The sequence below is a fragment of the Xenopus laevis genome, chromosome 2L, assembly GCF_017654675.1.
Source record: "Xenopus laevis strain J_2021 chromosome 2L, Xenopus_laevis_v10.1, whole genome shotgun sequence".
Taxonomy (NCBI): domain Eukaryota; kingdom Metazoa; phylum Chordata; class Amphibia; order Anura; family Pipidae; genus Xenopus; species Xenopus laevis.
This window is the reverse complement of record NC_054373.1, coordinates 14,714,858-14,727,083: the sequence shown is the minus strand read 5'-3', so window position 1 is coordinate 14,727,083 and position 12,226 is coordinate 14,714,858. Positions and strand designations below refer to the sequence as shown.

At 41.4% G+C, this 12,226-nt stretch overlaps 1 protein-coding gene across 2 annotated transcripts in view; it reads left to right on the top strand.

Annotated features, from left to right (window-relative positions):
* The window catches only part of LOC108707421 (protein eva-1 homolog C), a 64,121-nt gene continuing 51,895 nt past the window's right edge, over nt 1–12,226 (top strand). For both annotated transcript variants that reach the window (XM_041581577.1, XM_041581576.1), the window contains exon 1: nt 1–442. In XM_041581577.1, coding sequence (XP_041437511.1) covers nt 328–442 — 115 coding nt within the window. In that variant the 5' untranslated portion in view covers nt 1–327. The remainder of the gene's footprint in view (nt 443–12,226) is intronic.

Genomic DNA, 12,226 nt, shown 5'->3' with positions numbered 1-12,226 from the left:
TCCACGTGCTTGTGGGGCAGGGAAGGAGCTTGTGTTTATTGCCAGTGATCATGGCTCTGGATACAACTCATACGCACTTTGCCTGTCACTCAGTTCCTTGCACATCCTGAGCTGCTACACATAGAATGCTCTTTCCAGTGTCTCTATAGAGGGATTCCATAAAGGGAGCCTGTAAGAGCCAAGGGCAGCATCAGGGATCTGGTAGCCAGCAGCAGGGATCTGGTAGCCAGGTGGGCAGGGACATCGGATGAGGAATGCTGCGCTTCTCAACGAATTTAAGCAACAGGCTGGCCGCAGCGTGGATCATGTGAGTGACAGGTCCGCATCATGGTCCAGCGAGATGGGCATCAAGGGAGACAAGTGATTGGCTCAAGCCTTCTGTACTGCATCCTCCTCCTCCTCCTCTGGGCTAAAGAGGTCTCTGCCCTGGCTGACTTTTCTGGTAAGTAGGAAACACAACCCCCTGAACCCATGGTGGGATCCATTCCCTGCTCTGAATTCACTCTGCCACCTTTGGACCCCCTTGACAATTCAGTAGGGTTGGTGCCCCTATTTGAGGCAAGATGATCCAGCTGTAGTAGGTCCCCCGCCCTGTTGAACTACCCAAAGGGGTATTGTTGCAGGTTCAGTTCAACAACAGCTGGAGGGCTGCAGGCTAGACATGCCTACTGTATATAATAAAATGTCTTTAGAGCAAGGTTCCCCAAAATTTTTTACTCGTGAGCCACATTTGAATGTAAAAAAGCATTGGAGAGCAACACAAGCATGAAAAAGTCCATGGGGATGTCAAATAAGGGCTGTTATTGGCTGTTTGGTAGCCCCTATATGGACTGGTAGCCTACAGGAGGCTCTGTTTTTTATACAACCAAAACTTGCTACCAAGCCTGGAATTCAAAAAAAAAAGCACCTACTTTGATGCCACTGGGAGCAACATCCAAGGGGTTGGTGAGTAACATGTTGCTCGTGAGCTACTGGTTGGGGTCCACTGCTTTAGAGTATAAATTGACCTTTATCTGTGCCCAGTTGGTGCCTATGAGCCAGGTCAGATGACAAGTCTGCCCGTGTCTAATCGCAGCATTGTGCAAGGAGTTATATCAGATCTGAAATGCACGGTGTCATTAGCTGGCTGTTAGAGCACTCTTGACCATCCGAGTAATAGTATTATAGCAGATAATATAATTCATCCATATAAAACTCACTTTGGTCTGTTAAAGGGCAATTTACTTGTTGTTTGTCATGCTATACTGAAGCCACAAAACTGTAATTAACCAGAGATTGGAGCATTGCATTGTGAGTAAGTCAGACAAGTGGCTGGCCGGCTCAACGGTTCCCATTCTGGGGTACCAGGGAATAACAATAACACTATTACTACATGGAAATCATGCATTATACATTCAAGATGTGTTGTATTTGAGGGTGGATACTCCTGGAAAGAGGTTGTTCACCTTAAATTTAACTTTTAGGGACACACGCTGTTATTTCGGGAGATTAGTCGGCGGGATGGCACTCGGAACAACGGGAAGGCAGTTTGAGGAGATTAGTCGCCCGAAGATGAAGCGATTTGTCGCTGTTAAAGCAGCGTATGTCTCTACCCTTAGTATGATGTACAGACTGATATTCTGAGACAATTTGCAATTAGTTTTCATTTTTTATTATCTGTAGTTTTTGAGTTATTTAGTTTTTTATTCAGCAGCTCTCCAGTTTGCAGTTTCAGCAATCTGGTTGCTAGGGTCTAAATTACCCTAGCAGCCATGCACTGATTTCAGTAAGAAACTGGATTATGAATGGGAGAGAGTCTGAATAGAAAGATGAGTAATAAAAAGTAACAATACCAATACATTTGTAGCCTTACAGAGCATTTGTTTTTAGATGGAGTCAGTGATCCCCATAGGAAAGCTGGAAAGAGTCAGAAGCAAATAATTCAAAAACTATATATAAAAAAAAAATAATGTACACCAATTGAAACATTTATTAGAATTGACTTTTTTATAATACTAAAAGTTAACTTAAAGGTGAACCACCCCTTTATATTCTGATACACCCAAATGCATTTGGCACACATTAGATTTTGGGTTGTGCTGAAGGTGCATTAAACTACACTGCATTGGGGATAACTATTAGAGACACAACACATCTCCCATGGGTTCGTAGCCTATAGTCTCTTGTACTGCTAGGGTGTGTGGCATCAGAAAAGAGGGTGCTTTGGCTTTAATTGTCATGTACTTGGATCAGGATATTCAATTTTATTCAAAACAGTTGATATGGGGTCTTTGTCAGGAGGCACAATGGGTTGCACAGAACTTGGCAGCAACACTGGGTTGGTTTGGCTCTTTATTAACATATCCAGCCGTGTGCTGATGTGTGCCAGATCTCTCCATCCAACCTTGTGTAGCTCTAGATCTGTCTGATATTCAGTTTTATAGCTGCCCTCTGTACTAGTCATTGTGCCAGGGTGCCAAGGGCAGATACAGAGTAGAACTGGGTGATTAGGGATCTGACAAACCTAATCCCCAATATTCAAATTTCCCAGTAGTACTAATCTGTTTGTCTAACCTGGGCGCCAAATGAGGGCACTACAAATCCGATGAGAAGGGTTGCTGGCTCCTGAGACCCTGGGGCAGCCAATGACCCCCTTGTCATGCTATAGACGGAGGCATCACGGATAATATTTTCTGACAGGACAGATTAGTTGCTAATTTATAGGCTAAAGTAAAGTTGTGCCCTTGCTTTGCTACCCCTGTGCCCTCAGATACCTTAGATGCCCAAAAGGTAGATCAGGATCTACCAGTAGACCTTTAGCTGGTGATCAGTAGCTTGTCTAAATCACCCTCCAGATATTTATTATATTAAGGTTACATAAAAAATAGTTGTTTGTTAAATATACCAATATAAATTCTTTCATAAATCAATATAATATTTAAGTAATATTTTCCATGGAACAGAATGCTTGCAATGCTTTTATGGATGTAGATCATAATAGGACAACATCACTAAAAGTAGACCTCGCATTAGTAAAGTATGGCCACTCCTGCTTTACGCCTCCAGGAGAAGGCATTGGTGTCCACTGATCTAGAATGGTCAGTTCTAAGCAACTTTTCAATTGGTCATCATTATTTATAGTTTTTAAATTATTTGCCTTCTTCTTCCAACTCTTTCCAGCTTTCAAATAGGGGTCACCGACCCCATATAAAAAGCAAATACTCTGTAATTCTGCAATGTATTTTTATTGCTACTTTTTATTACTCATCTTTCTATTCAGGGCTCTCCTAAAACTCCCCTATTCATATTCCAGTCTCTTATTCAAATTGTATTGCATTGTATGGTTTCTAGGGTAATTTGGACCATAGCAGCCAGATTGCTGAAATTGCACATGGGGGAGCTGCTGAATAAAAAGCTACATAACTCAAAAGGCAAACAACTCCTTTAAAGGGGAAGTCAACCCCAAAATAAAATTTTGCCTAATAAAAGAATACATCATTGTAAGCAACTTTGCAATATTCATTCATTACAAATGTTCTACGGTGTTTAAGTTATTTGTAGATGTATTGCTATTGAAAGCAATGTTTGTCCCTGTCTATTTTGTCCTGATGGTTCAGACTGTTGATACAATGAAAGACAAGGCAGCTGTGTAAGGGCAGAGAAACACACTCAGAATTGGGGAGATTTAGTCAGTCCGGCAATTAGTCGCCTCTTCTTCAGGGCGACTATTCTCCCCAAACTGCCTCCCGCCAGCTAGAATCTAAATCGCCAGCGGGATGGCAATCGGATCGCTTCTTTTTCCGAAGTTGCCCTTGGTTTCCTCGTGAGGCAGCTTCGTGCGACTACGGAAAACGAAGCGCACCGATTGCCATCTTGCCGGCAATTTACATTCTAGCCTGTGGGAGGCAGTTCGGAGAGATTAGTCACTAGGAGACTAATCTCCCCAAATCTGAGAGTGTGTCTCTGCCCTAACAGACCTGTCTTTGCTGAGGAACACTGATTAAAAAGTAACAACCAGGCATTAAGCAAATGTTGCTTTCAATAGCAATTTCTTTTACAATTAACTTTTTAAAGCACTTTCCATAATTTATATTTCGAAAGTTGCTTAGAATTATGTTTTCATTTATTAGCCACATTTTTATTTTGAGATTGACTTGTCCTTTAACTGAACATATTGTCAGACAGAACATGGCACTGTACATAGTACAAAACATAGAACTGAAAAAGGACGGTCAGCTCAGGTAAAGGTGTGCTCCGTGCCTGGAAGTGCAGGAATGTAGGGGGTCATAGAGCTACAAGGGGAATGGCTAGTAGTAAGGTAGAGCCTTAGGGGGGAGTTTTATTGGAAACATTTAAGTCATTCTGCATGGTTCTTTGGGATATGTGTTTGCCCATTTTTGTTCTGCTCTGTTTCTCTGTTACTTTAGATTGGAATGAGGAATTCTTTCTTGGTTCATTGATTTATTTTTTCCGCTCTGTGCATTCCCTGAGCTCAGATCTCTCCCCGAGCAATTGGGGATGGATCCCTCACGAGACATCTCAGGGCTTCCTATAATCGCTTCCATGCCTGCTGTGAGAGAATGCACAAAGCAACGTAACATTTGCCCTCTGTCTCCATTGCAGTTAGAAATTCTCACACTCACAGCCAGTGGCCAGGAATGACTTAGACCAGGGCCGGAGATAAAGATATGGGGCCCCCAGGCAGGTTATCCGGCACTGCAATTTCTTGTAGTTCAAGTAACTGCTGGTGGCCCACAGACTGGATACTGCTGACATACTGTACATAAAATATCTGAAAGTTGATACATTTATCCTTTATATTTTTATCAACATTTTCCCTTTTCAAGGGGTCCCCATGATAATATGACCTCAGGGCACAGCTGTTCCTTAAAGCTGTTTATATTGGGAAAGCGGCTTATTGGCTCATTCGGATATTGAGCCAATAGGCTAGAAAATTCTATTGTGTTGGGGCTGCTTTGTTTTCTCTCTGGGCCTCCAGGCTAAACATTTGGGTGAACAAAATGGGCAAAGGGCTGCTTGTTTGATGACCTCACATGTAAGGCCAACTTAAGACATGTCTTGTTTCCACTGACCATAACCTCCTTCAGCACCACTTCAAGTACAGACACAGATAATTTCTCTGATCTCTGCAGCAGAGCCTCTGATAATGGGGTAAAATACTAGCTAAGGCCATAGCCGATATCATATATGTATTGACAATGTACTTGCGGTTAAATTTGTCATATTTAGTCCTCTGACCAGTCCTTCAATCTGGCACCTTTCCCAGCTTCCACTCCATGACTCTGCTAATTTACATAATGACTCCACCCCTTACATTACAGACACGCCCTCATGGTCCCACCCCATCCCCACTTCATGAGCAAATTTGCCTTATGGAACAGTGAAGTCCCATACGCCATCTTGACCAGACAGATTGGGCTTCCTAGGGCCCACCAGAGAAACTGACATCCAGGGCCCACTTTCACAGCAGAAGTGTAGACACTGCTAAATGTATAGGGCTTGTTGGGAATAAAGGTCTTATGGAAATAACCCTTGGAGACATTGGTCCCTAGCAACCAGATTGTTGAAATTGCAAACTGGAAAGCTGCTAAATAAAAAGCTAAATAGCTCAGAAACGACAAATAATAACAAATGAAAACCAATTGCACATTGTCACTCTCTACTTTCATACTAAAAGTTTATTTAAAGGTAAACCCCCTTTAAATCCAGGGGCGCTCCACCAATGAGGCGAGTTGAGACACTCGCCTCAGGCAGCAGCGCCCCCCTGGTTGCCAGGGGCGGCAAAAATGCCGCTCCTGGTAACTAAGAGCTATTGCGCTCTCTGCACTAAGCGTCGCGGACCGCCCCTACCCTCTCCGGCGCTATAAAGGTTAGTGCCGTGGGGAGGGGTGGGGGCGGCGAAAGAAGGCCGCCTCAGGCGGCATTATAGCCAGAATCGCCCCTGTTTAAATCACTAAGAAATCGCAGCTTTTGTTGGAAGTATGCTGCATTCATGGATATATATTTAAGAAAGGGCTAAGAGAGACCTTCCAGCCCCACAAATAAAAAATCATTCTTCAGTCTTTCCACTCTTTCTTGCTGAGTTGTCTCTCTTGGGCACTTGTACTTGTGCCTGTGGAAAGTGATAACGGCATAAATTAAAGGAAAAACGAATAGTGCTGGTGATACAGGGACAAGGAAATGATCTTACTATCAAGTGGTATGGGAGCACATTTAGTGGAAGATTTCTTCACTGTCATTTGGCAGTATGGGATTGGTTATAAGAATACCCGTTATCCAGAAAGGCTGTCTTCCATAGACTCCATTTTATCCAAATAATCCAAATTTTAAAAAATAATTTCCCTTTTCTCCGTAATGAAAAAACAGTAGCTTGTAATTGATCCCAACTAAGATATAATTAATCCTTATTGGAGGCAAAACCAGCCTATTGGGTTTATTTAATGTTTACATGATTTTCTAGTAGACTTAAGGTATGATGATCCAAGTAACAGGAAGAGCCGTTATCTGGAAAACCCCAGGTTCCAACATTCTTGGTCCCATACCTGTACTGGCAACTTTAGGGTGGGAGTTCGTCATGCTGTTGCCCCCTATCTTAGGAGCCCCCAGCTACCCACTGAGTGATCACTAATCAGCACTTTGCACATCTATGGCACTGAGTACCCCCCCCCCCAAACATTTTATTTTGTTTCAAAATTCCACTGGAATTTGTAATCCTCCCCTTTAGCAAACGTTGATTGAAGCCGTAAGTAGGGATCGCTTGCTTTGTACAGACGCACTATTGTAAGTCATTGGGTCTGAACTCATTTATCTTTTGGCTCTGATTAGGCCCATGTTTCCTTTGGTATGTCATCAGTTTAGCATTCACTAATCTCTGACTTGTTATCATTATTCGCTTACAGAAAGCTGTTAACCACAGTCAATTAGTTACAGCAAATTTTCGATTAGATTTTGCATATCACATTTCGTTAATAGGTCAAGGCCAATTCATCAAATGCGTAAATTAGCCGGTCTTGGCACATAAACGTAGGAATGGTATTAGGGCTTTAAATGCTTTGAAAAATTATAGCTGCAATTAATTCATAATTCCCTTACGAACAAATGCCAAATTCCCATTCATAATGTGTAAACTAAAATCTGGGCGCATTTGTCCTAAATTCTAAAAACAAACCCTTTCTTTACTCTCTTGTGGAAATGAGGTTGGCCATATCAAATGAAAAGTCATACATATGTATTTACCACCTTCCAGTTGTTGTGCCGGTTTGGGCCGGCAGTTTGAATGACTGGTAGTGAAGACAGGGTTGTCAGCCCAGTTCCAAAGTGATCCTGGTTCATCTTGTCCACCTCTTCTATAACACCCTGACCCGTCCACTTCTGTGTTCCCTGCTCCCCTACTTTGGTCTTTGGGGGACAACTCTTTGCATTTCAGTAGAGGGGAGAAATTATGTTTCGAGTAGAAATTACTGAAAGTTGGAGACAGACCTGTTTCTGCACATGGCAAATACAGGGGAGTTGCCATGTTTTAAAAGAGGAACTGTTTTCGCTTTCTCGTCTAGCTTTCCACCATAAGCTGGCCGGCATTGTTTATTACCAGATGAAATCCAGATGAGAAATCATTTGCTATCCAATAAAATTAGAGGATGCTTATCATCATCTATCTACAGGATCATGTGAAATGGACCAACAACTTAGCATGCATGTCCAAATGAGCAGGAAGTTTGGTCGAAATGGACCAAACTTGGCCATTTATGGCCAACTTTAGTCTTGTATTTGTATCAGCCAGATGTTTCTGGCTAACATGGTATAATCCTTGTTTTTGCAATTTATCCAAGATTTTCCCCAAGCCGTTTCTATATAACATGTCAGTCCCCAATAAAATCCAGGATTTGGTACATGCCTATATAAAAATTAATTTAAAAAACGAAATTTTGTTGGAATGTAAGAGACTAGTCAAAAACTGAATATTGCAGCCCTAGGGAGCACTGTGGGACAGCATAATCTCCAGATGGGGCCCCCAAGAAGGAAAACTTCTATGAGTCTTCCTTATATCCACTATAGGCCTAAAACAGCACCGACAGTATATCATTAAGTTTTACAACATCTTATATTTGTGGGCCTCAATATTAATGCAAATGGCTTATTGGGGTACGTGTCTTTTATTTTGGTCATATAGCTGGGCACTGCTTATAAATAGGACAATGGTCCACAAGAAGGGTAATCGCCAGCGATAAATCTCCTCTTCGGCGGGCGACTAATCTTCTGTAAATGTTTTCCCATCAGTGATAAAGTGAATCTCTGGTGGTAAAACCCATGTGTCTTCTAAAGTCGCCTGAAGATTCCTCTTGAGCAACTTCCGAAGATTGAAGCAACACTTTATTGCTGGTGGGAAAGAATTTACAGGAGATTAGTTGCCATCAAAAATGTTCCCTGTCATCTGTCATCTTTCTAACAGCATCACTTGGAACATTCAGATATGGTTTTGACACTTTAACGGGTGTCCATTCCAAACACCATTGCAGAAAGGCTTGTTATTACTTTTGATGTCTTCTTCACCCTGTATATAATGGCTAACAGCATGTTCAGACAGAGGAACAGTTTGCACCATAAAAATGCTCCTGCAAACATGCTGCATTCAAAATGTTTAGGAAAACTTTTAAATGTCTTAAAAATCATTTTTTTCCCATTATCCCATTTTTGGACTCGTAGTCTCAAACTTAAGTGAGCAGTTAAACCAGACTAGCAGTCCCATGAGTTGCTTGAAGGGCCAGATGTCATGATCTACATCACTGGGGATGTGGCCAGTGGAACAAGACCTTGCCTTCTCATAGACTAATAATATAGAAAACTTAAGTCTGTGCCAGAATTGCACTTCTCTGTTTTAGTTATAATTCTAAAGGAAAATGTCAGGTAAAAGTGGCCCTTGAAACTTCTCCAGTGTTGCTATTTAGGTGGGTTTGTCCCCGTTGTGGACCAGTACACCCATGTAGAGGCTGTTCAAGGCTGATGATCAGGGTCAGGTCTGGGCATGGTCATCATTGTTTATGTTGTAGAAATTGTCCAGTTTGTTGGGAGTTATAATATAAGGCATAGGAGGGACAGAGGGGATGTCATAGGTGCATTCAAATATACCAAGATTTAGGTTTAAAAGAGTTCAGGAGAAAGTAGAAATCATCTTCTCACATGAAGATGGTGACTGAAACTAGACAGAACAAAATGTAAGATACCATAAGGCAACGTTTCTTTTGCAAAAGCAGAAAAGGTACCTGGAATAGTTGTCCAGCGGACACGGCATGGATACTTTACAGTATAATAATGCTAGCATGTTCCAGTGTCCAATGGGATTATTACATGCTTTGGCTTTTGTTCTACTTCCGTTCCCAGTCTACCGCCAGCAGTTTTCTAATTTAAGATGTTTGTTCCACTTGAGCTATAACCCCCCAACTAGAAGAGCATGAGAAACATTCTCAATTGGTGATTTTAGGGATGTACCATTTAACCCATATTTCTAATTCTCCCTAGTTGGAGGGACATTCCAGCTTTTGGAACGGTAATACTCATACCAGACATAGAAGCTGCAGGCTACTTTCAGACATATATACGTTTTATTTCTTAAATCAGTGGTCCCCAATAGTGATGGGTGAATACATTCGTAGAATAGTCGGGCACATAAAAATTTTCCAACGTCACAATTATTCGGATGCCCATTGACTTTAATAGTATAAAAATTGTCGCGGGCGTCAAAATTGACGCACGTCAAAATAATTTTGATTCCCAATAACTTTAATGCGTTTTGCAAATTTTTCACTTTTTCACAGTAAATTCTCAAATTTTTCAGTGAAGCAAAACGAGACAAATTCACCCATCACTAGTCCCCAACCATTTTTGTACCACGGACCAGTTTCAAGCAAGACAATTTTTACTGGGGGGGAGGGGGAAATGGCACATGAGGGAGATGGGATTGCAGGTAATTAGGACCCTTTTCTCAGTTTTTGCAGATATTAAAGACTGCAGCTGGGATCAGAGACGACCCCGTTCGGCGTGGCCCGCCACTGGTCTATGGCCAGGTGGTTGGGGACCCCTGCCTTAAATAATAAAATAAGACACCACATATTTGCAGGAGGGCAATAATGAATAATTAATTGAATGGTAAACATTTTATTTAATCTTGAGGTTCTGCAGGATAGAATGCTGCAGGCTGTACATCTGCAAGGTTATGAAGTTTCCTACTTAAACCAGTTGTACTGAGTGATCATTAAACATTGGCATCACCAATTTGCACCCTCACCTGTATACAGTGGCACTTCATTGATCTGCATTGACACCTGTGGTATCCTTCAATAAACACTAGAATAAACACAGACATGTAATAGCCTCATATCAAAGTTGATAACAATTCCTCTCAAGCTGTCATCAAAGGAGAAGTTTCCCACCGTGTTGGGAAGTAGTCACGTGACTTGGCTCTTGGTCCAGATCTGCTATGTAAAGTCTAATGTGGGTAGGATAATAGTAGCCGAAGGCTCTGACCCACTCCCTATTTACCTGCTGGTTAATTTGTATTTCTGCACTTTAGCCCAGCAGATCCTCCAGAAGGCTTTTGTTGTAAGTGCAGATACTGTGACTAATTCGGCCAGTTCCCGTAAGCACGGATTAGGGTTACATTTCATCTGTATTTTTTTTTTATACTGACTCCATCGCTACCAAGAATCCAACAAAATCAGTGGAGTCTGGAGGGACCTACTTTGTGATGTCTAGCCTCAAAATTGAACAAAATAGGGCACTCAAAAATCACAAAAGTCATCAAAAAAACAACAACTTATAAGCTAAAAACTTTGGTCTATTGCTTCAGTGCTTCAGGAGCACTTAGTCATAACTAATGTTCTAATTTTATTGGACCAGTAAATACTATTAGTTGCTATGGGTTACTAGACATACACACTTTGGCCATGTAACTACATGTAGCTGCTTATCACTGGTTACAGAGACAAGGAATATGCCACTGTCTATTGGCTGCAAACAGGAGGAGAATAAGAAACATTTGGCTGCAAACAGATGTTGCATTTTCTCCATTGGTGAAAAATACCTCTACCACCCAAAACTTTCCCATGCCCAGTGCCCAGTGCGGCAGCAACAGTGTTCAATATCAATATGTGGAAGGCAGGTGGTGTGCATTAGGTGAGTGGCACCTCTAGTTTCTTTTTCTAACTTCTTTTTATTGAATTAGCGCTTATATTAACACAACAGGAGGGTTATGGCTGATGGTAAGTATGGTTAGATCCAGAGAGCTTAGGATCAAGACTGAAACTGCAAGTCAGTAGCACCTTCATAGAAGCTATGGAATACAAAGCTAAAGGAAAATAACCACTGTATAATTAAACAAATAGAAACATAAAATTAAGTAAGAGACCTGTATAAAACGGATCAGGTATGGGATCCATATATGGATAACTGTTATCCAAAAAGCTCTGAATTACGGAAAGGCCATCTCCCATAGGGGTAAATTTATCAGAGAGTGAAGTTCCACCACTAGATGAATGGAGAGTGGCGGAATTTCACTCTAGTGGCGGAACTTCACTATTAACTTCACTCTTTGATAAATATACCCCATTGACTCCATTTTATCCAAATATTACAAAATTATTTCCTTTTTCTCTGTAATAATAAAACAGTGACTTGTACTTGATCCAAACTATGAAATAATTCATCCGTATTGGAAGCAAAACCAGCCTATTGGGTTTATTTAATATTTGAATGATTTTCTAGTAGAATTAAGGTATGAAGATCCAAATTACAGAAAGATCTGTTATCTGGAAAACTCCAGGTCCCGAGCATTCTGGATAATAGGTCCAGGGCTTACGGATTTACATAGTGGGTGCCCCTAGGCCCGCTGTCGTTTGTCGCTCCGTCCCCTCCATTTTATCGAATTTTTAGAGAAATGGGATTGGTGTACAGGAAATTTTAAAAACTATTGTATCTCCTGTGCCTCCCCAGTGTTTCTGAACCAATGTGGGTGTGGTTGGGCAGCATGCAACCCCCTAAAATCCTGCCGCCCTAGGCCCGAGCCTTGGTGGCCTCTCCAAAAATCCTGGCCTGAATAGGTCCCATACCTGTATATATACAGGCATTTGATTTCTATAGGTGTGCTCTCCTTTGTCATATCATATATATATATATATATATATATATATATATATATATATATATATATATATATATATATAGTATCGATCCA